Source organism: Rattus norvegicus, chromosome 14 (assembly GCF_036323735.1).
Source record: "Rattus norvegicus strain BN/NHsdMcwi chromosome 14, GRCr8, whole genome shotgun sequence".
Lineage (NCBI taxonomy): Eukaryota > Metazoa > Chordata > Mammalia > Rodentia > Muridae > Rattus > Rattus norvegicus.
In genome coordinates this window covers 1,736,527-1,764,342 of record NC_086032.1, presented here as the reverse complement: position 1 = coordinate 1,764,342, position 27,816 = coordinate 1,736,527, and the positions used below count along the sequence as shown (strand labels likewise).

The 27,816-nt window shown below is 39.1% G+C and overlaps 2 protein-coding genes across 14 annotated transcripts in view; one reads left to right on the top strand and one right to left on the bottom strand.

The window, feature by feature from the left end:
* Positions 1–352: 352 nt before the first annotated feature.
* On the bottom strand, positions 353–11,486 carry Tmed5 (transmembrane p24 trafficking protein 5). Its single transcript, NM_001007619.1, has 4 exons — positions 11,222–11,486; positions 8,918–9,015; positions 2,974–3,157; positions 353–1,625 (listed from the first exon to the last, which is right to left on the bottom strand). The coding sequence occupies exons 1-4, from the start codon at positions 11,408–11,410 to the stop codon at positions 1,407–1,409; spliced, it is 690 nt and encodes a 229-aa protein (NP_001007620.1). The 5' UTR covers positions 11,411–11,486; the 3' UTR covers positions 353–1,406.
* Positions 11,487–11,761: 275 nt separating this feature from the next.
* The window catches only part of Ccdc18 (coiled-coil domain containing 18), a 105,857-nt gene continuing 89,802 nt past the window's right edge, over positions 11,762–27,816 (top strand). For 7 of the 13 annotated variants that reach the window (XM_039092614.2, XM_039092616.2, XM_039092619.2 and 4 more), the window contains exons 1-5: positions 13,542–14,012; positions 14,441–14,612; positions 17,108–17,266; positions 22,626–22,732; positions 27,073–27,201. In XM_039092614.2, coding sequence (XP_038948542.1) covers positions 13,876–14,012; positions 14,441–14,612; positions 17,108–17,266; positions 22,626–22,732; positions 27,073–27,201 — 704 coding nt within the window. In that variant the 5' untranslated portion in view covers positions 13,542–13,875. Of the gene's footprint in view, positions 11,995–12,152; positions 12,348–12,574; positions 12,750–13,541; positions 14,013–14,440; positions 14,613–17,107; positions 17,267–22,625; positions 22,733–27,072; positions 27,202–27,816 lie in introns of those variants that run through there. The other 6 variants (XM_063273809.1, XM_039092613.2, XM_039092610.2 and 3 more) reach the window with 6 other exon arrangements.

Here is a 27,816-nt window from a genome sequence, read left to right as displayed (position 1 = left end):
GGTAATTTAATAAAAACCATAATAAATATGTATACCCAGTGCTAAATCTTATGGTAGGATGTACATTTGATAAAATCTATCTGAACATTTATAAAAACGGTTACTAGAAAATAAAAACCATGACAAATATAATTTCTCCCAGGGAATTTCAGATTACCCTCCTTTGATCTGATTTCTATTATAATTGGGACAGCAGGTTGGGGATTTAGCTCAGTGGTAGAGCGCTTGTCTAGCAAGCACAAGGCCCTGGGTTCGGTCCCCAGCTCCGAAAAAAAGAAAAGAAAAAAAAAAATTGTGACAGCAAGAAGAGCCCTTCTTCTTCTTTTTTTTTTTTTTTTTTTTTTTTTGGTTCTTTTTTTTTCGGAGCTGGGGACCGAACCCAGGGCCTTGTGCTTCCTAGGTAAGGGCTCTACCACTGAGCTAAATCCCCAGCCCCTAAGAAGAGCCCTTCTGATTCCAGATATTACACTTCTCTTAGGTAAACTTGTTGTTCGTGTTTCTCATGACTGAGACTTTAGAAAGGAGCTGTCTATTTACACTCACATCACATCTCTTCAGTAGTATGTCCGTCCCTCACACCTGCTTGTGAGAATGCATTGCCAAGACCAACAGCTGTGCAGAAGCCAGCATAACACTGTTGATGCGTAATATAAAAATAAATTCATCTTATCCCTAATCCCAGCTAATGTCTAGACAGAATGCATCTTATTCACAAACATCAACCACCCTTTATATATCTTATTATCAAAGACAAAGACGCAGCCTAGCCTAAATTTTATGAGGAAAGAATGCCTTTCCGGTTTTAATTATAAAAATGTTAGCTTTTGGAAATATAGATAAGTATATAAAATAATACTAGTGGATATTTCACATTATATTTGGTTGTAAAAATATTGGAAATATTTTTTCAGTGGTATGCTTCTATTTTTATGGAGAGATTTGGTAGAGAAAAGCTGATCTATCCAGTCCATGATTATATAATTCTCAAGTGATTTATAATGTAATGTATAGGAAACTTCTTTAATTAATTAATTTGTAGCTGCCACATGTACAGAGAAAATTCTAGGTAAAAGCAAACTGGTGGCATGTTTATGAACATTGTTATTTCATTTCATTCATATGTGATATCTAGGAAAGATTTTTAACCTTAGGAAAATAGTTAATATGGCTTCATTCAATTAAATATAAATTGTATATGACATCTTGTTTTATTTTTAAGTATAACTGGGTCAATAAAGTTATCTGGACATAAAGTGATGATTTTCCTTTCATATTAAAATTTACATATCTTACACTTACATACATTTCTGAAAATGTTATGGGAAATATGACTATCTTTTGACTGTGACAGTGTATTAGAATTTTCTACCTCTTTTTTTCAACATTAAGTAATCTGTGCTGGAGTTTCAAGTTCTACTTTTCCTCTTATCTTCAAATAGACTTTTCAGTGTATAAACTTGAATAGCTGACACCACCACCATGACCATCAAGTTCACCACAGACCAGAAATTGACTCTATCAAAGTTGCTTTCTTGTATGTTTCGATCACGAGCTTCAAATGCTCTAAGCAGAGTCTGTATGTGGCCACTTTTGCTTAGTCTGGACTTGATGCTGTTGATGGATTCCTGGAGATAAATACAGTAATTTTACTATTAAAAGTACGAACAACAAATTCCTTTAATGATATGCTTCATGCCAGTTCTTAAAAATCAAAACGAGTTTTCAAATGGATGGGAATACAATATGATCAGGGCAGGTATGACTTGTACCACCTAGAGAGCCCCCATGAGATTATAAAATAGTAAGGATAAATTTAAATTTCTTTAATAGAGGAATAAAGATTACCAGGAATTGAAAAGACAAGATCAATGGATTTGAGTAGCACCAGGACTTTTTTGTCTTGTTTTTGTTTCTTTCAAAACAGGATTTTTCGGGGTTGGGGATTTAGCTTAGCGGTAGAGCGCTTGCCTAGTGAGCGCAAGGCCCTGGGTTCGGTCTCCAGCTCCGGAAAAAAAAGAAAAGAAAAAAAAAAAAAAAGGGCTGGAGAGATGGCTCAGCGGTTAAGAGCACCAGACTACTCTTCCAGAGCTCCTGAGTTCAATTCCCAGCAACCATATGGTGGCTCACAGCCATCTGCAAAGAGATCCGATGCCCTCTTCTGGTGTATCTGAAGATAGCTACAGTGTACTTATATATAATAAATGAAAAAATAAATCTTTAAAAAAACAGGATTTTTCTATGTAGCTGTGGCTGTCCTGGAACTTGCTCTGTGGGCCAGGTTGGCCTTGAATTCACACAAATCTGTCTGCCTCCGACTCCCAAGGGCTGGAATTACAGGCATGGGCCACCACTGCCCAGCAGCAACAGGACTTTTATATGTATTATCTTGTAGTCCTGACAACAGTAAAAATAATTTTGTTTAATTCATAAAGTCTTAAAAGGTCTAACTGATTATACTTTTAGTTATCTGTCAACTTTTACCTAGTACAATGAATGTCTAGACAGTTACTACATTTCTGTGTCTATAATATTTTACCTAATACACTGACTCTGTAATATTTTACTATTTGAATGCTGGTTATGTCACTCAGGCAGGTTCAATGTAATCCACACAGTATGGTAACAGATACAAGTCTGGAATGACTTAGGAGGCACAAGCCATGGAATGCCAGCAACACCTCCAAGACTTTACCTGTGAAATTCATTTCAGATTTGTGAGGAAAATAAGTTCATTTTGTTTTTAAATTGCACTGCTTCTGAAAAAAGTATTTTCGTGATAAGATTTACTTAAGATACGTGATTAGAAAAACTCTAACAAAAGGGTGAGCATAACATTGAGACTTGAAATGATATAAAAAATAAGGCAAAGCCAACAGCTTCTGGAAAATACAGCCAAGCATGCTTAGTTCAACCCCTGACACCCAGTAAAACACTGGCTGCTGAAGTGTCATGACTCATTAAAGGTCCACTAACCAGGATGTCTTCTAGTTTCATCTCCAGAACATCTGTGTTAGTAATATACTTTTTCCAGTCTTCTTGTCCTTCAACTTCTTCTCCCATGTTATCCAGGATCAACTCAAAGAAAATGACCTTCTCAGAGATGGTGCTGAATGTGTTGTCAAAGCAGAACATGTAGTCGCCATCTTCAGTCTCTACACTGCATTAAAAAAGGCACAGTGCACTTAGTGTTCTCCTCGTCCTAGCTGGGAAACAACCTGGACATACATATATTCAAATAGTTTCAAGTTACACACGCTTGGAACTTACTTGATCAATTATGTTATGTTCATCTAATTTTTTTGAGGGGAGTCTGGGAAAAATACCATTCATAGCTGAAATACATGATTGGTCATAGTAAGTTTTAATATTTGAAACTTACTACTTTTAAATGTAAAGAAATTCTATAATAAGTCCTATTCATATGCAACTATGACAACCAACCTACCCTTCAACTGAGATTACTCTTTAAGCCAAGTTTTGTTTAGCTTTCACAAGCGGCGATTGTTAAACGGGAGCATGGCTCAGTGCTGAAGAGTACTTGCTACTCGTGCAGAGGACTAGAGTGAGGGTCCCAGCACCCATTTCTACATAGTTTTAAGGGATCTGACATCTTTTTCTGACCCTCCAGGTCATGTACACGTTTATTTGTTTTTGTAAAAGGGCTTTCTTTCAGGTTTTCAACACATTAAATGTATTCTTAAAATACATTATCTTTGTATTCTTTACAAAGCTAAGGAACTTTACTCCCTGTGGGATTATCTATACTAACAACCTGCCATTTACACCAAACTGATCATGGTCTTGCTGGCCACTGTGTTTACTACACAGTGTGTGTAGCCCCAGGTGGCTTGGAACTTGCTATATAGACCAAGCTGGCCTTGAATTCACAGAGGTCCACCTGCCTCTGGTTCCTGAGTAATGAGATCAAAGGTGTCCCCAGCCCCTCAAAAAATCCCTATCATCCTCACAATAGTTGACTTGACCAGAGTTAATTTAGTGATTTCTTTCTTTTCTTTTTTTGCTGTTGTTTTCAAAACCGATTTCCTGGAACTCAGTCTGCAGACCAGGCTGGACTCCAACTAAGACAGATCCATCTGTATCTGCTTCCCATGTGCTGGGATGAAAAGCAAACCACCATAAGCTGATAAGTGATTTTCTAAGAAGCTCTGCACCCTGTCCCTTTTGCTAGAGAAAAACTCTACAAAGGAAAACACTCTGTATGCTACATGCTAATGACCTTTACTACAGTTGCCCCCAAACAAAACAAATGCCAGTTCCTGAAAGAATAACAAAATACTACCTGTTCTTCAGTGAATTAAGTACCACCGCTGCTCTTTAGCTAACTACTCCTCAAGAGACTGGAGAACACATCAACAATTCATCTACAGTCAGTGCAGACATGCCTACTGAATTACAACGTCTATAGCAGACCAAGTAATAGTTTTCTATAGAGTCCTTTTTACTGAGCCAGAGAGAAACTGTAAACTACAAAGAACTAGCATGTATATTACCTGAATGAATCTTATTCCACACAAAAAGCCTTTCTGGATACATATACACTGCCTGCCATTCAATCTTCAATTTCTCAAGAGAAAGCGACTGGGATTAGAGGATCTGAGCAGGGGAGTGGGGAGTCAGAGCTGCTCTGTTGTGGTTCAGCATTAGTTATTTTACTTCCTTCTAGTATCTCTAATTCACCATCTTTATTAAATCTGACATTAACCTGCACTTCCTTATATCTCAGCATATTTTGTCTACATTTCTCTCTGACTGACATTCAGCCTTCTATAGACAGTTATGCCTGACAAAGGCAGATCTTCCGTGAAACTCAGCTCTATCTGGCACCTGTAAATTTGGGGGCAAGAGTCATGATATAAAAAAGGCTGAGTGCTTACTGCCATTTAAAAAGGCCTAAAACAGCTGGCACAGGGGTGGACACCTTTAGACCCAGCACCTGGGGGTGGAGGTGGTTGAGTAGAGCCTAGCATGGTCAACACAGTGAGCTCTAGGACAGCCAGGGATTCACAAAGAGACCCTGCCTCAACCAACCAACCAGTCCCAAAACTGCTAAGGGGATGTAGCTCAGTGATGGATCCTTTGACCATCAATATTCCTTTATAATGTTCAGGTTTTACTCTTGTGCCTCTTTCTAATCACTAATTAAAGGGAGGCTGCAGTGAAGCTACTGAACCCACCATTTCATGGATGGAAAAGTAAAATCTATTCAAACTGCCAAGACTCTCTTGTGTGTGGGGGTAGGGAGGGTGGGCAGAGAGAACCGGAATGGCAGGAGTACTGCCAGTTATAAGAGGTCGCAGTTATAAGAGGTTGCAGTGGGAGTAATTGAGCTGGCTGGACAGCCCAGGGCCTAGTGTGGCGCTTTCCTCTGCTGAGGCTTGTTTGCTTTAAGAGGGAACTAGTTACCCTTTCAGAAGGTAGTTGGTGTAGTTGGGGTTGGGGGTACAGATAGGACAGTAATGGCTTTTTTTGACAAGCAGAAACCCACTTTTGAAAGGAATGCTGATTTTTAAGTAGCAGTCCTGTTTACCTAGTCAGAGTCCAGCCTGAGTGTAGCCTAGACTTCAACTCATGACAAGGTCAGTTTGGGACTTTTCAGGGACACTTTGGACCTAATAACTACTCTCTGCATTTTTTTTTTACAACTCAGCTTTATTATTATTGCCATGTAATGACAACTATTGATCTGATTCATTCCCCAACCCCTTTAAGTTAACACCAGAAAAGTACACAGGTCAAATCATCCCCCAATCCCTTTAAGTTAACACTAGAAAAGTATACAAGTCAAACTGCATTTTAGTTTTGCTTATGATTATTTGTGTGAGGCTTAAAAAGAATTCTTAAAGTTTTCTCATTTCTAATATACTGATACAACAAGTCTCACAGGTTTATATTATTTTCTGGAACTTAAATACAACCTGTGATAATCATGTTTTATGTTAATCTCACTTTATTTCTAGTTTATTTTTTTCTTTGAGCATTGTGAATAGTTTTACATTACAAATTAGTCAACCCTTATTACTCCTGTCCATAATTTTGCCACTATTTTCATATATTGTACCTCTTTTGATCCTTATTACATTGGGAGTTGGTGTAATTGATCTTTCTAGGTAAAATGAAGAACAGAGTAAGATGATGACATAGTCTGTTATGGGCCAAGATGAGGCTTGGTTGGCCTGCCCTCCTTTTGGCACTGGGGATTAAATCTAGGGCCTGACATACACCAAGTAAGCACTCTACCACTGAGCTACATCTCCAGACCCAAGGCTTGGTTCTCTGACTTTCAAATTCATAGACTTTGGTATAATACTGCTTAGAGTTTGCCTGCAGCTTTCAAGCTCCTCTTTTTATTTGGACATGAAAACTTCTCCTAAGGCTTGGCCCCATAAAAATGTTGAGAGGTGACTGGATCATAAGTGCTGTATGGACTATTTGGAGGTAGAGTCAACATGGAGAAAACAGATCTGAGAGTGGCTGTTGTGTGTGTCCTTAAACCTGGCCCCTTCTCTAGCTATTTTCCCCGTTCCACTTGCCATGAAGTGAGACGCTTTGCTCCTCTAAATGTTCCTACCATGATATTCTCTGTTCATCATGCATGTGCCTGGGATAAAATGGAACACAGTAACTGTGCTGGTTTGAGTGAAAATGGGCCCCAAAAGTTTATAGGGAGTGGCATTATTAAGAGAGTGTCCTTGTTGGAGGAAGTGTGGCAGTGGGGGTAATCTTTCAGATGTTCAAGCCAGGACCAGTGTATTTCTCTTCCTGCTGCTTGCTGATACAAATGTAGAATTCTCAGCTATCTCTCCAGTACCATGTCTGCCTGTGTGCTGCTGTTTCCTGGCAAGACAATAAATGGACTAAACGAACCTGTATGTATGATTAGCCCCGATTAAACATTTTCCTTTACAAGAGCTGCTGTCATCGCCATGGTATCTTTCTTTTTTTTTCTTTTTTTCGGAGCTGGGGACCGAACCCAGGGCCTTGCGCTTCCTAGGTATCTCTTAACAGCACTAAAAACCTAAAGACAGTAACCATAAACTGAAATCTCTGAAATCAAAAAATAAACCTTATTTCTTTTGAGTTGACTTTAGACACTTTGTCATAGCCAGAACAAATACTGGTGAATAAAGTAGACAACAATTTTAAAAAGATAGAAAGAGGGGTTGGGGATTTAGCTCAGTGGTAGAGCGCTTGCCTAGCAAGCGCAAGGCCCTGGGTTCGGTCCCCAGCTCCGAAAAAAAGGAAAAAAAAAAGATAGAAAGAAAAGATTATTTCCTGAGAAAAACTTTCTATCATACTCAACATATATCAACATATGTATTGACGTTTATGATAACTGTAAAACTAGTTGATGACTCTTCTGAAGGACAGCATTCCTTCAAGAGTGTCTAACCTGTACCTCAGAGGCTGCCCATGTTAGAGGATAGTTATGAATGTAGCTCAACACAAAACAGTAAAACTTGCTAAAAAATATGAGATTTTTTTTTTTATAACCTGATTATGCAGTTCTTAAGAATAAACTCTGGCCACCAAAACTAGATAAGATTGATGAAGCTAAAAAGTGCATGCTGAAAGGGACCAGATATAGATCTCTCCTGAGAGACATATCCAGAGCATGTCAAATACAGAGGTGAATGCTAGCAGCAAACCACTGAACTGAGAACAGGAATTTGGGGAATTAGAGGAAGGATTGAAAAAGCTGAAGGAGTTTGCATCTTCGTAAGAGCAACAATGCCAACCAACCAGAGCTTCCAGGGACTACACCACTACCCAAAGACTACACATGGACTGACCCAGGGCTCCAGCTGCATGTGTAGCAGAGAATAGCCTTGTTGTTCCCCTTCCCCACCTTGAAGGGGAAGCCCTTGGTCATGCCAAGGTTGGACCCCCACTGCAAGGGAATGTCAGAGGGGGCGGTGGATGGGGGGAAGTCACCCATATGGTGGAGGGTGAGGGGATAGGGAGGCTTATGGACAGGAAATCGGGAAAGGGAGTAACATTTGAAATGTAAATAAAGAAATATATCTAATAAAAAACAAAAAAACAAAAACAAAATAAAACAATAATAAACTCTGGAGATTGTATTATAGTGTCAAAAGGTTAGACACCCCTGAATGTATTCCAGGGGGGTATAATACTGATCAAAAAAGGGCAAGACACACACACACACACACACACACACACACACACACACACACACACACACACACACACACAGCAGGTGGATCTCTGTGAATTCAAGCCCAGACTGGTCTACAGAGTGAGTTCCAGGATAGCCAAGGCTGCACAGAAAAACCCTATCTTGAAAAAAAACCAAAAACCCAAACAAAAACCAAAAAAACCCTGGACATCATGGTAAACACCTTTAATTCTAGCATCCATGAGGAGGCAGAGGTAAGCAGACCTTTGAGTTCCAGTCCGATCAGTTACACTATTGAGATCTTGTCTCAAAAACAAACACAAGAAAACATTTTTTCTTAGCCAAGAAGGCAGATATAAAATGTCACAATAAATTAACTAAAGTGAAGGAAAAAATTAGTTGAGTGTGGTATTCTTGGTGGTAGACACCTCTGGTCACAGCCACTGGGGAGGCTAAGGCAGGAGGATCCCCTGAAATAGAGTAGCAGACTGTAGTGACAGACAAACAAACTGGAAATGAAGACGTCTTAATTTAGAAAAATGGCCCACTATCAAAGCCTGTTCAAAAATCATACAGCTATGGATGTGCTGACGTACTGGCCCTCTCTTCCTTTCACTAGAGTCAGTTTAACAAACTCAAGGGATATTATCTGGGCATGGTAGCATGAACCTGTCAAATTAGCACCTAGGAGTCCAAGGTTAAAGAATTGTTTCGAGTTCCAAGCCAGCCTGTCCCACCCTCCCCAGTGTCTCAACTTACGTATGAACGCCATCTGATTTTCTTTGTTCAAAAACTAAGGTTCTGCCCTCTGGAGAGGCAAGGTGGAAATCAATATCTAATTCTCCTCCATCTAAAACCTATAGAAGAGAAAAATTTATATTACAAAGTTTGAAAATAGAAAGTTCTATAAAATAAACCATACGATATAAGGATTTTTAAAAGATTTTATCTATTTACGTACTTAACTGGACACAGGGTCTCTTTATGTGGCCCTGGCTATCTTGGAACTCACTATGTAAACCAGGCTTGTCCAGCCTTTGCTTCCTTCGGAGTGCTAGGATCAAAGGCATGCACCCCATGCCCTACTGTTAAAAGATGTGCACGTGGAGGCCAGATGCTGACCTCCTGCATTGTGCACCAACTTACTTTTTGAGACAGGGCCTCATCACATAGCCCAGGCTGGCCTTAACTTTTCATCTTCCTCCCTTAGCCTCCTGAGGATTTAGAATTAGCACCATGCTTGCTTGCAAGCCAAGTTTTTGATTAATAAAATTTCTTTTTTTCGGAGCTGGGGACCGAACTCAGGGCCTTGTGCTTGCTAGGCAAGCGCTCTACCACTGAGCTAAATCCCCAACCCCTAAATTTTCTTTTCTTATCTAGACTCTTTCACTAAACCCATAGCTGGTTTCTCTATTTTTGCTTCCTTTAAATCTGCCTTTTACAGTCTACCTACCTATCTGCTTAAATCTTACATGTCCTTGCAAAAAATAAGGAAAAGTTATTTATCATAAAACACATTTATGGTCCCTTCTCTGTTGCCTAGCAGTATGGTGTACTTCCTTTGCTACTCCTACCCTAAGACCTTACAGTCTTCAAAGCTAATAAAAACTTAGTACTTACACACCTCTGAACACTCAGTCTATACATTCTAAAATCACAGTGTCTTCTCAGTTCTTCCCTTTTCTAAAACTGACCTCATTCCTTGCATTATCTTATTTTCAGATTTATTTTTATTTTCTCCAACAACTCTATTCTCTGAAAGCCAAGAAATGATTATATTCTAACAATATGTAATCCTGCTTTACTCGAATTACCTGTAGGATGGTTCATGCTATACTACCAGTCCTCAGGGCACTGAGAAGGACTCCTTTGAAGATCTGAGGCTAGCCTGGGGTGAATATTGAATTTAATGCCATGGGATATATAGTGAAACTTTGTCTCAAAAATAGATCAACCAACCGACCAGCCAACCACAACCTACCAAAAATCCCTCAAACCCAAACAAAACCTGCCTATAAACCCTCAAAATCCTGAGAACCAGGTTTTTCTTAATTTGTCCCTCCTTCTGGCACAATTCCTTGCTTACATTAATTGTTCAGTAAATGCTGAACTTTTGCTCACAAATGGAAATCAAAAAATATTAAGCTGCAATTTCAGTTTTGCTGAGATTTTGTATATTATGACTTTGGATACTTCCTTTAATGTAAACTTCTATAAATAATCCCAAAGGATCCTCACATAAAAATTCTACATGATTAAAAAAGATTTAATAATAAATGTATTCTGCTGATACTAAAAAGAAAACAATGACGCGGTTAGAAAGCTGACAAAGTTCAGACAAAGTTCAAAGGAAGAAAGGTCATAACGTTTGATTTCAAAGTGATGGATATACACCCGGGATGACAATATACCAGTAAATACTGCAACAGTTCATTTCAAAATCTGACTTAAGAGATCTTTGCACGGACACAATTCAATTCTTCCTCGCCTCCTCCCAAGACAGGGGTTCACTGTGCAGCCTTGACTGTACAGAGATCCATCTACCTTCCTCTGCCTCCGGAGTCTGGGATGAAAGGCGTGTGCCACCACTGCCCAGCCACAATTCAAAACATCGTGATGGTTTTATAATACTGGAATTTGGTGAAAGTGGTGAGAGTGAGTCAAAAAAGTGTCATCACTTCGTCCAATAATAAAGTAGAACGTATACCAGCCCCTTCCTGTGAACTTCTCAGAACTGTGTAGCGTTTGCAAACTAGCTTGAAATGGCATGGGGGAATTAAGAAACAAAGAGTAACGCCAATGACGTCACCAGTGCTGGCCTCTTTCCTACCAGAGGAAAGAGAAGAGGGTGGGTAGGTATCAATTTTAGGACTGGTCAAACTTGTGTGTTCCAGGCTCCCAGGAACTCCTAGTACGCCTGCGCCGAGCAGGTCAGCTTCCCAGGAGGCCCCCCTCAGATTCACCTCGGTCGCGGTCGGCAAGTTTTCCAAGCTGTTGCGAGGCGACCATGTCACCACATGGTGCGGTCCGGCCCAAGGAAGCCCAGCTCACCCCCGCACTTACTTGGTACTCGATCTCCAACGACGCCTTCAGGGGCATGGGCTGGTAGAAGCACTCCTTCTGGCCGGCGGGCAGCGTGAAGGTGAAGTCACTATCCAAAGAGGGTGTGAAGCCGGCCGCCCCGCTCAGCAACGTTGCGGGCAGAGCGGACAGGAGCAGCATGGGGAATGGCAACCACATCCTGACGCCCATCCCTGTCGATTTCACACTGGACGTGTATAGGGAGGTGCGGGATGCCGGCGCCTCCGCTGTGAAATCCCGATCCGAGGGAACTTAGAGCAGCGGAGCGGCTCACGCTCCCACGGAAAGTGGAAGCAGTGTCTGCCACTGGGCCGGGCGAGGGCGGAGCCAGCGGCCCGTTTCTGCTCCCTTCTGGGTTTCGCATCCTTCCTTCACAGAGGACTTGTCGGTTTCGGCTTCCTTCACACACGCCAATCAACGTTGGCGGCGATAACGCTGGGAAATGTAGTCCGATGTGACCTCGGCGCGCCGCCCAACCGGGCGTCCAGCCTCGTTTCCCGGCATGCCCTGCGATCAGCGTCGTTTTTTTTTTTTTTGCGGAGCTCGCGTGGGGGCGGGGTTGCGGCCGGGGAGGCGGGTCCTAACGGCTGCCGCGGCGGTTCGAACTCGGCGCCTCAGAGGTTCGCTGGTTCTCCTCTTCGAGAGTCCGAGGCTTCCACTTCGTGGGCTGCGAGAGTGTCCCAGGCTTCCGAGCGCAGAGGAGCCACGCGGTGCGCCGTGGTCTGGGGGCGCTAACCCTGGCTGCGACCTGGGTGGTGAGCAAATGGCTCCTGGTTGGAAACGGGCTGTCCTGAGGGGCTTGTTTCTCTTGGGATAGTCGGCAATGCTCCTGGCCTGCCTGTGAGGAGGCGTTTTGTTTTATGTGAGGCAGAATCGGAAAGGAGGATGCCGAATTTTGCTTTTCTTCCTACAGGCAGATGGAGGACCTCTTTCTTGAAATAAAATACTGTATAAAGCCATGTACTCTTTCTCAAGCGGAAAATCCTGTCACGGGATTTTTATAGAGTGTAAAGTGCTTGTCCTTCACTCGATGAGTGTGCGTGTGTCCACCTAGAACGCATTTTTTTACACTAGACTTGAAGATACCGTTGTCAGGGCCGCCCTATAGGTAAGGTGATCAGCCTCTCTATGCACTCATACTACAGGTAAACGGTCCCCAGGAAAATGAGGATGTTTAAATTCCAGACATACTGGTTCAGAACGGCTAGAAAATTCTCCTGTGTAAATGCAAAAATTGCTGAACGTAAAACCCTGACTTAAATGGTCTCCTACTGAACAGCACTTTTTAGTCTAAAGTTTCTTCATTTTTTTTCTTCTTCATTATCCTGTATGAAGCTAGAGATGTTGAATAGATGTGGAGTAGCATCGGAACCTGAGCCACTTATTGCCTGGGAAATTATTTGAACTTAAGCAGAAACAAATTTGTGAAAACAAAACTGGAAAGAGGGTAGAAACATTAATAGCTATAAAACAACTCATTTAATTTTAGGCCTCAACTTTTTCCAATAAGGTGAGAGTTTTCTTTTCTTAATCCAAGAAAAATTTCCCGAGAAACTTTGAGTGGGATATTAATGTACCAAAACCGATTTTACCTGAGTGGGGAAGGGAGAAGGCAGTTTATGCATTTATCCATTCAAAATATTGAGCTTTCCTAAGTATAACACACTCTTGAACATATAAAATCTTTTAGTTTTTATTTTAGTAATATAATAATAAAGTGTCCTTTGCTGTGATTTTAATTCTATTCTGGGTCTGTGGTTTTGGGATCCTATGAAACTGGAGTTACAGACCAGTGAAAGCCACCATGTGGGGGCTGAGAATATCAGTAACAGTCCTTTGAAAGAGCAACGCCTTTAAACTCAGAGCCTGTCATGATTTTTCTTTTATGGCCAAGAAACATTTCATAACCCTAGAGACACTTGCACCAGTTGATGCAACAAACAGTTCACTGTGTATAGTTCTAAGAGTTGAATTTCCAAATGTCATTTTTGTTTTGTTTTGTATTTTTTTGAGACCATGTCTTACTATGCAGACCAGGCTGGCCTTGGCTCACAGAGACCCACTTGCCTCGGACTTCCCAAGTGCTAGGATTAAAGGAATGGTAGCCATATCCACTCTCTACATGTCATTTTGATCTGTGATTATGACTTGTGAGTGTCGTTAAACTTTACAACCACTGTGAATGGGAGGAGATAACGTACCTGGTGGTAATCATTCTTAAGAATTTATGGAAGATTGTTGTGGTAACATCTGATGCCCCAGATGTAAAGTTAAATTCTAACATCTCATATTGAAGTTAATTATAAAAGTTTACCTTGATTTTTAAATCTCAGATTGACCCTCCAAAATTTGTGTGTCTTTGAGCAACTTCATATTCTAAAAAAGTTACATCCATTCATTCATTTGTGTGTGTGTTTGTGTGAGTGTGTGCACATGAGTGTCATGACTGTGGTGATCAATGGACAACTTGTGGGAGTCTGTTCTCTCCTTTGATCTGTCATCTTGAGGAGCACCCTTGGTTCTCATAATTGGTGCCAAGCACAGAGTTTTCAATTTTATTGCTGTGAGATTACTTTAACTTATACCATAAAATCTTCAGGCAAACTTCCAAGAAGTTTCTATTTTTTGTTAAGGAAATGGAATCTAGTTCATCAGACTACTATACTAAAGATGACAATGAGGAGGAAAGTTTGCTCGCAAACGTTGCTTCACTAAGACACGAACTGAAAATAACAGAATGGAGTTTGCACAATTTAGGGGAAGAATTATCCAGGCAAGGAAATAAAATCACATATATAAATTGTATTTATAAATGTAAAATGGCTAGATTTCATTATGTTATGCTTAAGTATGCCCCTGGACTAAGATAATTTTCTGTACTTTTTAATACAATTCAGTTTGTGAAAATGGAAATAATAACAAACATTTACATAAGAAGAAAATGTCTCTTATATATCAAGAACTAGTATACAATGTATGTTCAGATTACTTGTCTTTCATTATTGTGGCTACTCTTTTATTCCTGAAGTAAAGAGATTCATGAAATATATAGCTAATGTAAACTAATCGTGATTTACTGAAAGTGTATTGGAAACACAGTCTTAGGTTCATAATTTTGGATGTAATTTCTGATTATCATATGTAGAAATTTGTGGTAAAAACTATGTCAGAACTGAAATGTAGTTTTCCTTTCTTCTGTAGTGTTAGTCCAAGTGACTATTCTGATTATGTCTGCAATCCTTCAAGATCTGAAAGGCTTATTTTGGAAGAACTCACTCAACCTAGCCACCTGGGATGTTTGATTTACCCACCTTATAAGAAAGTTTGTAAAACATCTGATAGGTCTGATTATCAACAAAAACCAGGAGATAAGGTTATTATTTTTAGATCTGATTATTTAAAAGTTTTTCTTTGGATGTCTTCTGTTTTTACATTATTATAGTTTTTTACTATAGTTGTTGTGATTTAAATATAATTATTCTTTTTAAATATTTGTGGACAAGTGTTTCGCCTGCAATTATGATGTAGAGGTCAGAAAAGTGTTGGATCCCCTGAATCCTGAATTTAATGTCCTGAGCTCTGGGCAGTAAGTTCCAGTTTAAGTTTCTATGAGGATGCTAGAAATTGAACCCAGGTCCTTGAGAAAAACAACTAGTGCTCTTAATTCCTGAGCCACCTCCCTAACTCCATAATTATTCCTGTCTGAGGCCAGCCCTGGTGGTTCTTCTGGTTCTGTCTTGAAGGTAGTTGAGGCAAGGAAGAGCATGGGCAGGGGCAAGACTTGGTCTTGCAAGATATTTAGGGTTGCTTTTAATAATAAAATGTTTACCTGCCTTAAGTCTAAGTTACCTTGTAGTGGTAGCTGACCTGCCTGAGTTCCTCTGAGGCCAGAAACTGTGGTCTTTGGAGTTTAGCATTTCAGCAAACAGTGGGGGATTAAGCAAAGGATTAATTGCTAGGGCTATTTTTCTCTCTTGCCAAGAAGCTTTGCCTCTGCTTGTCAGGCTGTAGAGAGGTTTGGAGCAATAAACTTTGATTGAACCAGGAGAAGAAAGTCATGCTCCCAGAAGAACAACTTTTACACAAGTAAATATGCATAAGCTCACAAATTTGTATATACATTTACAGATATACATATATGCATCTTACAATCCTGTTGGGGCCAGCTACATACTTATGTCATAATTACATGCACACACATAATTAAGAACTAATCTAATTGTCTATGTAGCATCACTACAAGATGGTACATCTTCATTGTTCTGCAGTTATGCTCAAAAGGGTGGTCTAATGCCTAGAGATTATTATATATTAATAATAACAGGAAGAGCATATTAATAGGAATCTTTCGTTAAATGCAGTCTCTTTTTGCCTTGCCTAGAAGAGCAAACCCATTATGGCTTTACAGGCTATGGTGAAACCTTCTCAGGAAGATTGCCTGCTAGTTTTTGGCTTCTCCTACATGGTTCCTGACATGTTCCTTTTATATTCTAACTTTTTATGCAATGAAAATTCCTAAGAGGAATACTATGAATTTTTCAATATATTATGAATATTATATAAATTTTAAAAAGTAAAATATCTTAGGTTTTGGGGCTGGAGAGATGGCTCAGCGGATAAGAGCACTGACTGCTCTTCCAGAGGTCCTGAGTTCAATTTCCAGCAACCACATGGTGGTTCACAACCATCTGTAATGGGATCTGATGCCCTCTTCTGGTGTGTCTGAAGACAGCTACAGTGTACTTATATACATTAAAATAAATAAAATAAATCTTTAAAAAATATGGTAGGTTTTTAAAAAAAGAAATACAAGTTAGTAATTATTTATATGCATTTGGAATCACTGGAAAACCAAATTATAAAGTCACAGTAGAAAGCCAGGCATGGTGGTGGCTCATGCCTACAATCTTAGCACTTGGATGACTGAGGTGGAGAATTCCAAGGCCTGAACCTTTATATCAAACAAACCAACAAAAAGACTGGAGATTAAGCGTAGTTGATAGCGTTCTCGCTTAGTAAGCATGGGCCTTGGGTTTGATTTTGAGCTTGGGCACAGTGACTTTGTCTATTCACCCCAGCACTGAAGGGGTAGAAGTTAAGAAGATCAGAGTTCACAGTCATCCTTTCTTATGTAGGGTATAGGGAGTTTGAGGTCAGTCTGGGTTAGAGAACCTGTCTCAAAAAAAAGTTAATGTGTAAAAGAGCTAATGTGTAAAAGATGGCAGGATATATATATTTTTTCTCTTCAAGACAGGGTTACTTTGTGTCACAGTCCTGGCTGGAACTTGCTTTGTAGACTAGGCTGGCTTGAAACTCAAAGAGATTTTTCTGCCTCTGCCTCACCAGTGTTGGGATTAAAGATGTCCACCACCAAGAAGATGTTTTTGTATTCTTTTTCTTTTATTAGCTTGACTTTATAGTTTATGCATATATATTTCTTAAAAATTGAAAATAACTCACAAAATTAAAATATTTTATATATTACGTTATAAAATTAACAGCGTCGTAATAGTATATGCATACATTAAAGACTGTTTTCTCAGTGTTGCTTGGATCATGGATTCCTTCCATACCCTTTTATACACAGTATAAAGGTATAGAAACACAAGGTTTTCCATTCTGTTTATATTCACTAGTGATACTGTGAGTTGACTTATCAAGTAATACCCTAGTTTAATAAAGTGGACCACTCTTTCCAGTTTGTACTTATTGTACTACTGTGAATAGAAAGGAATATCTCACATTATACTTCCTAATGCTCATTGTCCTGAGTTTTTCAATAATTTTAATGACAATTACTGCTATTTTCTATTAATTGTATATACACATCAATTAATTTAATGAACATTTTTTTTCCTTTATTTTCAGGTGCCTTTTTCATCTGTTACTATGGATCAAGAGGTTAAAAACCTCCGAGAGAAACTTCATAAACTTAGGCAACAAAATGCCTATTTGGTCACACAGAATCATTCTTTAATGACTAAAATAGAATCTGTCCACTTTGAATTGACACACTCAAAAACAAAAGTATGTCTCGTGATGTGTTAAGAGAATATTTCTAATATTTTATGATTTATAATTGGAAAACATTTATAGTACCTGTCTAGTAGGTATAAAGTTTTATATTCTAGTTGAATATTGATAAGGAATAGAATCATTTTTATATATAAAGTAAATAAAAATAATTTAGGAAACTTAATTAATCTTACATTTGCATAAATCCACTTTTTAAAATCTTATTGTTGGTAACTTAAAATGGAAAAAGAAGGACTAGAAAGATGGCTTACAGGTTAGAGAGTAGTTGCTCCTCTTTTTTTTTTTTTTTAAGCTTTATTTATTTAATTATTTCCTGCATGTGAGTACACTGTTGCTGTCTTCAGACACACCAGAAGAGGGCATCAGATCCCATGACAGATGGTTGTGAGCCACCATGTGATTGCTGGGGATTGAACTCAGGACCTCTGGAAGAGCAGTCATTGCTCTTAACCTCTGAGCCATCTCTCCAGCCCCAGTTGCTCCTCTTTCTAGTACCTGCATAGTGGCTCACGAATATCTGTATTTACAGCTCAAGGGTCTGATGATCTCTTCTGCCTTACAGGCTAGGAACTGAACTTGGGTCCTTTGAAAAAGCAGCCAGAGCTCTTAACTGCCGAGGCATTTACTTTATATGTACTCTTAGACATTTTTAGATTCTTTTACATGGCTTTTTCCTTCCTCTTTCCTTCCTTCCTTCCTTCCTTCCTTTCTTTTTGCTAATGGTATATTTCATTATGTGATATCATAACTTAATCTTATCTAAAATTTATATATACATATATACACATATACATATATATATATATTTACTGTATTATTGGTATCATAAAATAGTGATAACTAGCTGGTTGTAGTGGCATTTACAAATAGCACTTCACCTTTTAACAGAATATCCCAAAATGGGAAAACTCAAGAAATCTATTCACAGTGATATGGTAATGTAAACTGGTGTATCCATAAAACAGATTGCAGCAAGGCCTTTTTTTTTTTTTTTTTAAACAGTCGTGTGTCTGGAGAGATGGCTCAGTGGTTAAGAACATTTGTTGCTCTTGTAGAGAGCCCATGTTCAGTTCCCAGCATTTGCATGTATCTCCCAACAGTCTGTAAGTCTAATGCCCTCTTTTGGGCACTGTACACATGTGCACAGACATATACATGCAGGCAAAACACTCATACACCTACACTTTTATTTAAAGAAAAAAGGTAAATATAAGAACTAACATGCAGAGTTGCTTGATTTACATGAAAGACTGAGGAGGGTAAATGACACTCATTTATGATAGCTACTATGTGGGAGTTGAGGGGAAGGAAGTCCGATATTCAAGGTCATTCTCCCTTATGTGTCAATTTCAAGGCCCCCTGTATATCTGGTCATGACAGATCACACTTATAACCCTAGCACTGAGGCATGAAGACCAACCTTGAGTTTGAAGGTAGTCAGTCTATTTAAGAAGTTCCATACCTGCCGTGGCCAGTCTTAAAAGTCCAAAACAGCCACCCAAACTCATGGTGGAGCTATACACATTTACTGTCTCAGTTTCTCCCTCCCCATCCCTGCCTGCCTGCCTGTCTTCCTTCCCTTCCCTCCCCTTCCCTTCCCTCCCCTTCCCTTCCCTCCCCTTCCCCTCCCCTTCCCCTTGCCCTCGCATCCCTTCTCTTCCTTCCTCAGATTTTGCTTTTGAGGCAGGATCTTATTTATTCCAGGCTATCATTAAATGGCCGTGAACGTCTGAGCCTCCTCCCTTTCGTCCTGAGGGCTAGAATGACAGGCAGCTGTTATACCCAGTTAATGGATGGATGTTCAGGATAGAACTCCGTCTCTTGCATGCTAGGCAAGAGCTCTGCAAACTGAGTCAAGTCTTTTGCCCTCGTTTTTTTTTTTTTTTTTTTTTTGTTCGTTGTTTGTGTTTTTGAGATTTTTGTGTAGTTTGTACTAGTCTTGAACTCATCATGTAGCTGAGGATGGCCTTGAACTCCTGATCTCCTGCCATCTCAAGTTCTGGGATATAGGAATATGCCATCATGCCCAGCCCCTCAGTTTTTCTTTCTGTAAAATCTATTCCTGTTTCCCTCTCTCGCTCTCTGTGTCTATTAGTGTGTGTGTGTCATATATAGAGAGTGTAGTATATGTGGGGAGGCAGGGAGAGAATGTTTGTAATGTGTGTGTGTAGAGAAAGAGGGTGTGTACATTGAAAATGTTTTTTATTTCTGGTGCCCAGCCGCAACTCCTGAGTGTTTGTCAGACCTGCTAATGAGTTGCCATTCTAACATTTCTAACTTGAAATTTCTGTTTCCTGTACCCCATTCTTTGCACTTCTTTTGTAATTGTAGTTTCTCTTCTACTTGCTTGTGGTTTATCTGGAAACACGAATTTTTCCTAATCATTAACTTCTAGGATAAAACCTTATCTCAAATATTTCAGAACATTGCTCTTGCGTTGTATGTTATCTAGTACTGCTTTGAAATCTGATAAAGCAAGGAAACCAACAAACCTCAAATCAACCCACCAAAGTCTGACGCTGCTGTGAGTCACGTTGCTTACCATGTAATTTTTGTTCATTTGTGTTTCTCATATACCACATTTTAAGACTTCTCCTTTTTCCCTGGTTTTTAAATTTTCATGTTGCTGGGTAGAGAGGTATTGCACACCTTTAATCCCAGCAATCACGAGGCAAAGGCAATTGTATCTCTTGAGTTGGAGGGCAGCTTGGTCTACAGACTTAAGTTCCAGGACTGTACAGAGGAACTCTGTCTCTGTCTCTGTCTCTGTCTCTCTCTCTGACTCTGAGGGCTGGAGAGATGGTTCAGGTGTTAAGAGCACTGACTGCTCTTTCAGAGGTTCTGAGTTCAATTCCTAGGAACCATATGGTGGTTCACAACCATCTGTAATGGGATCCAATACCCTCAAATTATAGTTTTGACATTTTTTTCTTTTTTTCGGAGCTGGGGACCGAACCCAGGGCCTTGCGTTTCCTAGACAAGCGCTCTACCACTGAGCTAAATCCCCAACCCCTAGTTTTGACATTTTTTAATAGACCTTTATTACTTACATTGAGTACATGAAGGCCTTTACACCAGTAGAGTCCTACTACTAGTATTTTCTGTATCTGTCTGTATGATAATGGGATTGCTTTTCCTTTCTCTTATTTTACATATTAGTTAAGTGTGAAACCACTGGATTTGTTCCATAAATCTTCAGGATTTTTTATTGCTTCCCTTCATGTTCTTTTTTTCTTTTTTCTTTTGTTTTTTTCCTTTTTGTTTGGTTTTCTTTTGATACGGAGTTTCTCTGTGTAATGGCCTTGGCTGTCCAGGACTCTCTTTGTAGACCAGGTTGACCTCAAACTCACAGATCCACCTGCATTTGCCTCCTTAGTGCTGGGTTCAAAGGTGTACATCACCATGCCCAGTTTATTCGATTTTTTTCAGGATACTTTTTTTTTTTTTTTTTTTGGTTCTTTTTTTCGGAGCTGGGGACCGAACCCAGGGCCTTGTGCTTCCTAGGTAAGCGCTCTACCACTGAGCTAAATCCCCAGCCCCCCAGGATACTTTTTTAAAAAAAAAAGATTTATTTGTTTTGTATAAGTACATTGTCGCTGTCTTCAGACAGACAAGAGGGCATTGGATCCCATTACAGATGGTTGTGAATCACCATGTGGTTGCTGGGAATTGAACTCAGGACCTCTGGAAGAGCAGTCAGTGCTCTTAAGGGCTGATCTTTCTCTCCAGCCCTCAGGTTACATTTTCAGTATTATATTTTTATACTTCCTTTGAGTCTTTTAGCTGTTACTTTATCTCTGCCTTTTTTTGGAGCCTTTTCTTTCTGCTTGTTTTGTGTTTTAAACATTCAGATATAGTATAAAATGTAATGATTTTGTATTTGCTGTGCTTATTAGCTTTTAGAAAGATGATAATACTTTGATTATTCATATTTTAGAGAAAGATATTTAAAAGTAATTTAGGAGTTCTCTGTGTTCATGAAGTCTATTCAGGAGGCTTCGTCAGTGAGTGACGATTTATGCAAGTGGCCGTATCCTAGGAAAGAACTCATTTTCCCCATGGAGCACTCATATAATTGCCTTTGTTTGGAGCTAATTCTTCACTGCAGAATATTTGGAGGTGGCTGTGGTGGTGCATGCCTTTAATCTCATCACTTGGGAGATGACAGGCAGGAAGATCTGTGAGTTTGAGCCAGTCTGGTCTACAGAGCTCTAGGATAACCAGGGCTATGTAGAGAGACTTTCTATAACAAAACAAAACAGAACCAGAGGGAACAATAAAAACTTACAGTGAAAAAAAGAAAAAAAATTACAGTGAGAATCTTTGGGTTTTTGCTTGTGGGATTGCCCCAAGTGAGATGGGAATAGAATCTTGGGGGTGTGGCTTTGTATTGACCCCTTTCTTTGTAACTCTGCCTCATCTCTGAGGCCTTCTCAATATCTTCATATAACAAACTTGCTCTTTTTACCTTGCTGTTGGTGTTCTAGGAGTGGGAAATAGGATGGTGATGACTTATTTGTAGAGACTCTGAACTTTTTTTCTTTTCTTGATGCCTTCCTTGTTTCCTAATTTTGTGTTCTAAACTTAATTTTTAAGTATAAGCAGTTCTCATTGCTTTTTTTTTTTATTATTGGCTATTCAAGAATAATTCTCTATCATATTGTGGATTCTTTCCCTGTTTCGGTAGTTTTACTATATCTTCCTGGCTGTAGGGTTATTATGCTTTTCTTTCTTTCTTTTTTTAAATATCTATTTATTTATTATGTATACATCATGCAGCTTTTCTGCCTGCATGTGCACCTACAGGCCAGAAGAGGGCATCAGACCTCATTACAGATGGTTGTGAGCCACCATGTTGCTGGGAATTGAACTCAGGACCTCTGGAAGAGCAGTCAGTGCTCTTAACCTCTGAGCCATCTCTCCAGCCCTATGCTTTTCTTAATTATCTAGATTTTTTTCTATTAAGCATGCTTTCTGAAATTAGTTTTTAAGTCATAAAAATTTAATATATATATTTTTACCTAATTTTTCATTTTGGTCATATAACGTATATATTCTAACAACACATACACACAATCTAACTTACATGAAATTCATCTTCCTAGGCGATGTTAGGAATTATTGTATGTAGCTTCCCCAAGTATACTGAGATATTTGAGGATAGTGGCAAGTTATGCTGAGCCTGTCTTCTGATCACGGTGTGTACAAATATGAGCTGATCAACTAATATTTTAGCCAGTGACTGAGGAGTCCTAATGAAACTTCTGATCTGATAAGGAAAGACTAATATTCAAATAGATTGACTTATTTGTTGAAACATGGTGCCATAAAAATTGTCTTTATATTTTAGATTGCTATGCTTGAGTCTACACAAGAGCAGGCAGCCAACATTCCAATCTTAGAAGAACAGATTATAAATTTGGAAGCAGAAGTTTCAGCTCAAGATAAAGTTTTGAGGTAATTGCACTGTATAGCTGAAAGTTTTTATTTTGTATTTCTTTTTTTTTTTTTTTTTGGTTCTTTTTTTCGGAGCTGGGGACCGAACCCAGGGCCTTGCGCTTCCTAGGTAAGTGCTCTACCACTGAGCTAAATCCCCAGCCCCTTATTTTGTATTTCTGTTTGTTATTAAAAATTGTCTCTTATCCCTATTGCAGAAGTTTTTGGTGACCTAATTAGGTCTTATCACATTGTTAAGTTTTTTCAGTCAGGTATAGCATCTCTAGCTGTAGTTATATGCAGTGACAGGGACTAAACATGGGTCATTTTCAGGTGAGACGCTTATTTGCACTCTTTCATTTAATAGGACTTGGTTCATTTTTGCCCTATAATGCAATATGCACCAATTGCTTCAGTGGAGTTTAAGTATAAGAAAAAGGGTATTTTTATCATTCACTTTTATCTTCTATTTTAAATATAACGTGTACTGAACATCATGTTACATTTGAGTTATTTTCATTACTGTTCTGGGACTTGCAGTATTAGCATTATCTGGGAATTTAGAAGAAATGTGGATTATTGAGCCCTATCTCATATTTGTGTGTGTGTATAAATTTTATAATACATACATTATATATATTTTTTTGTTTTTTGATACAAAGTTTTTCTGTGTAGTTCTGGCAGTCCTGGAACTCCCTCTGTAAATCAGGCTGGCTTTGAACTTAGAGATTCACCTACCTTTTTCTCCAGAGTTCTGAAATGAAAGACTTGTACACTACCACACCCAGCTAAATTTTAATAAGTACCACAGGTGAATTTGATGTATGTTAAAATTTCTTTTAAGTTTATCAGTTTTAGAGTTTTCTTTGTAATACATACATTAGCTTAAATGTATTCTGTGTTCTGTGAATTTTTTTCTGATCAGTGTTTTTATCAATATTTTGAGAATTTCATATAATGTATTTTGATCATATTCATTCCCCTCTTCCAACTCTTCTCTTATTCACCCTTATCTTCTCATGCGTCCAACTTTGTGTGTGAGTGTGAGAGTGTGTGAGTGTGTGTGAGTGTGTGAGTGAATATGCGTGTGTGTGAGTGTGTGTGAGTGTGAGTGTGTGTGTGAGAGTTTGAGTGAATATGCGTGTGTGTATGTGTGAATGTGTATGTGAGTGTGTGTGTGTGAGTGTGTGAGTGTGTTAGTATGTGTGTGTGTGTGTGTGAGAGAGAGAGTGTATGTGTGTGTGTGAGTGTGTGTGAGTGTGTGAGTGTGTGTGTGTGAGTTCGTTCACTCACTTGCTCACTCTCTCCCCACCCACTCTTTGAATCTTTTGTGTTGGCCAACTTTTATTTCTTGGACCTGTCCTGGAGTATAGTTTAGAGTAATGGAGAAAAGCCAGGTATTGCACTGTTAAAGAAAAATAAATCTCATTCTTTCAGCAGGTATCAAATGCCAGTAGCTCCTCAGTTAGGGGTTGGGCTTAGTACCTACCTTCTTCCTCCATTCTGGAATTTCTGGAAAACACTGTTTTCCCTAAAGTCACACACTACTCTCTGGCTCTTAAAATCCTTCTCTTCTCTCTTCCATGAAGATCTGAACCCTGGTTTCCTTTCCAACTTAAGGCTGAACACTCCATAACCTCTTATTCTTTACACATTGACCAGTTGGTTGTGGGTCTTATGTTAATTGCCATCTACTGTAAGAACCTTCTTTGATGATGTTGTGATGCACTGATGAGTGTAACTGAACAAGGCTTTGGCAGACCAGGGTAAGCTGAGGCAGGGCAGAGAGTTGGGGATTAATTATTCAGCATACTTTTCTCTGAGGGAACAATGTTTGATTCTCTGGGGCTGGCAAAGTACTCCCTGTGACCAATGAGAAGAATCACACACATGCATGTGCACACACACTAGGTGGATCAAGCAAGCTTCAGCTTTCTCCATCTTCTTCACACATACATATACACACAGACACAGACACACAGACACACAGACACACACACAGACACAGACACACACACACACACACACACACACACACACACACACACACATATTCACAGACTGGGTGGATGGAGCAAAGCTCCAACAAGCAAGCTCCAACAAATTTAGTTTTTCTCCCAAGTTTTTATGTCCCAGCAAAATCTGTCAAGCAGTATAAAGATCACAATGTGATTGCATTCTATTTTTCATTACAATTCTCAATTACAATGAGTGTATATAGAAAAATATTCCCCAATACCCTCACATGAATAAACATTACATAGTACAGGTAAAACCAACAAATTATTCCCAAGAATTCAATACATTCATAACTAAGCAAGTTGTTACAGATTAACAAAATGTAACCAAGCAAGGTAATTTTCTCAGCCAGTTTCTCTTACTAATAGGCTGTAATTTGTCATTACAAAGAAAAGATCAATTATTTTATTATTTATCTTAAAGAGTAATCTTATAAAAATCTTAATCACAAATCTAAACTTTTGTATAAAAAGCAATCAATCAATCATTTCTACTTTAAATCTGCAGGCATAAAACCTTTTTGCACTGTGGAAGCTAGTCAGGGATACGTTTCCAGTTGAGAACTATCTAAATTTCTTCATGTCCTATTACTCAAGTATGTAGTGTCTTCAGCATCAAATTCTGGAGGGTAACTGAACAATGGCAATAGCCTCTAAATTTGGGATTCAAATTGGCCAGGGCTCAAAAAGATGTAATCTGTTGCTGGCATGGTAGGCTGATTGTTTTTTCTTTTTTCTTCCTTCCTTCTTTCCTTCCTTTCTTCCTTTCTTTCTTTCTTTCTTCCTTTCTCTCTCTCTCTCTCTCTCTCTCTCTCTTTTGGTATTGTGTGGTATCTTTTTGGGGAACTGTCCCTAGCCCCATTATGGAATAACTCCATTTGAACTTTTGTAAAGATAAAACTATATGGATATAACTCAATATATAAATGTATATAGCTATATAACTGTATAACTATATTTAACTATATATATGGATATGAGGTTTTCATATGACTTTATCATAAGGCCTCTAGTGTTAGTTTTCCTTCCCAATATTCTCTACCTTGTCTTCCCATCTCCCACATGATTTAATTCTTCCTCCTGTCTCATTTTTCCACCTTTCTCTTTTATAACCCTTTGTTTTATCACCCAGTTCTTGAAAGATCTTTCCTGTTTGCTCTTACTAGTTAACCTAACCTCTATGAGTTTAAGAGATGAGGCCTTGCTGTATTGTTCAGGCTAGCCTTGAGTCATCATTATGCCTCAGTGTCCCAAGTGGTTGGACTAAAGGCACACATCATTGTATCTGGCTTGATATTTATATCACATATAATAGATATTTATATTTGGATTTGTTTCTATTACATTTTTTTTCATTGGGGGGTGGTGATGTAAACATGCCAGGCACACATGTGAAGGTCAGGGCGACCTGCTGGAGTAACTGCTCATACTATGTGGGTTCTAGGGATTGAGTTCAAGTCATTAATGTCAGTAGCCTTCACCTCTTAGCAATCTTGCTGACTCTTCTTTGTGTGTATTAGTTATTATTGTTTCACTGTGTATCTAGGCTTGCGTCTGATTCACAAAGATCTGCCTCCTGGGTGTTAGAGGTGTTCCTGGACCATTCTGTACTCACGTTCACTCTTTATGTGCACAGGCATTTTGTCTGCTCGTGGGGGCTCTGTGCACCTGTGCATGCCTGCTGCTCATGGGGCTGGAAGAGGCTGTCAGACCCCTTGGACCCGGAGTTAAGGATGTTTGTGAGCTGCCATAAGGGTGCTGGGAATTGAAACTTAATCTCCTGGAAAAGCAAGTGCTCTTAACCACTCAAGCATCTTCCAGCCCCTGCTATTCTAATAACTTTTTATTTTGATTGTCCTCAGTATTCTAGGTAACTAAATGATAATTATCAACAAATAACAAAAATTTTCTTTCTTAGAGTTTGTACTTCATTTTTGTGTTTTTTATGGGTAGAACAAAGATACTTTTGGTTGTAGAAGTGATAATAATTACATTTGCTTTGTATCTGAGGTATATAGTAGTACTTCTAGTTTGTATGAAATATATTTGTTTGTAGAAACTGTAGCTGAGTTACTTTGAATTCCTGATCCTACTACCCCTGCCTTACAAACACTCACGAACGCTGTGAATGTAACTGACTGTCGAATGTCATGTGAGCTTTTACTGGAGATGGGTTTCCCGCTTGATGGAAGTATTTACGCCATGCGGTCTTCTGTTGATGAGTTAAGAGTATGCCTTCCTCTCTCACTGATTCATTTATTCTTAAAGTAACTATGTCACATTATTCTTATATTTCTCCAGTAATCATTTTACCAGTTCTTAAAGCTTATTCTCTACTTATAGAGAAGCAGAAGATAAATTAGAGCAGAGTCAGAAAATGGTGATTGAAAAGGAACACAGTTTACAAGAAGCCAAAGAAGAATGTATAAAATTGAAAGTGGACTTACTTGAACAGAGTAAACAAGGAAAAAGGTATGTGGGATTGTAGGATTGTGGTATTGTGAGATTTACTTATCTGTAGAACTGGCCGTGTGCATGCTATACAGCTGCTGTACCGCTGAACCATATCTCTTTTAAAGCTATAATTTATTTTTTGGATAGGATGTTGCCATGTGATCTTGGCTGGCCTGGTGTTCATGGGGCAGCCCAGTTCCCAGGGTTTCCCTGTGTAGCCCTGGTTGTCCTGGAACTAATTCTATAGACCAGGCTGGCCTTGAACTCAGAGATCCACCTTCAGGTGTGTGCCTTAGTTTCTTGAATGCTGATATTACAGACATGGTAATGTGTTTGCTTAGTCATTTTGCCTTGCTCTAAAGAAAAGTTTGAAGTGTCACTATTTTAGACATTTGACAGAATAACTTAATATCCTTTTTTGTGTTCACTTTTTCATTACTTTTTTAATTGGTTATTTTATTTACATTTCAAATGTTGTCCCCCTTCCCAGTTTCCCTTACACAAATCCACCAACCCATTTCCCCTCCCTTTTACCTCTATGAGGGTGCTCCCCGCCCAACCACTGCCTCACTGCTCTAGCATCCTCTTACTGGGGTATTGAGCCTCTGCAGAACCAAGGGCCTTTCCTCTCAT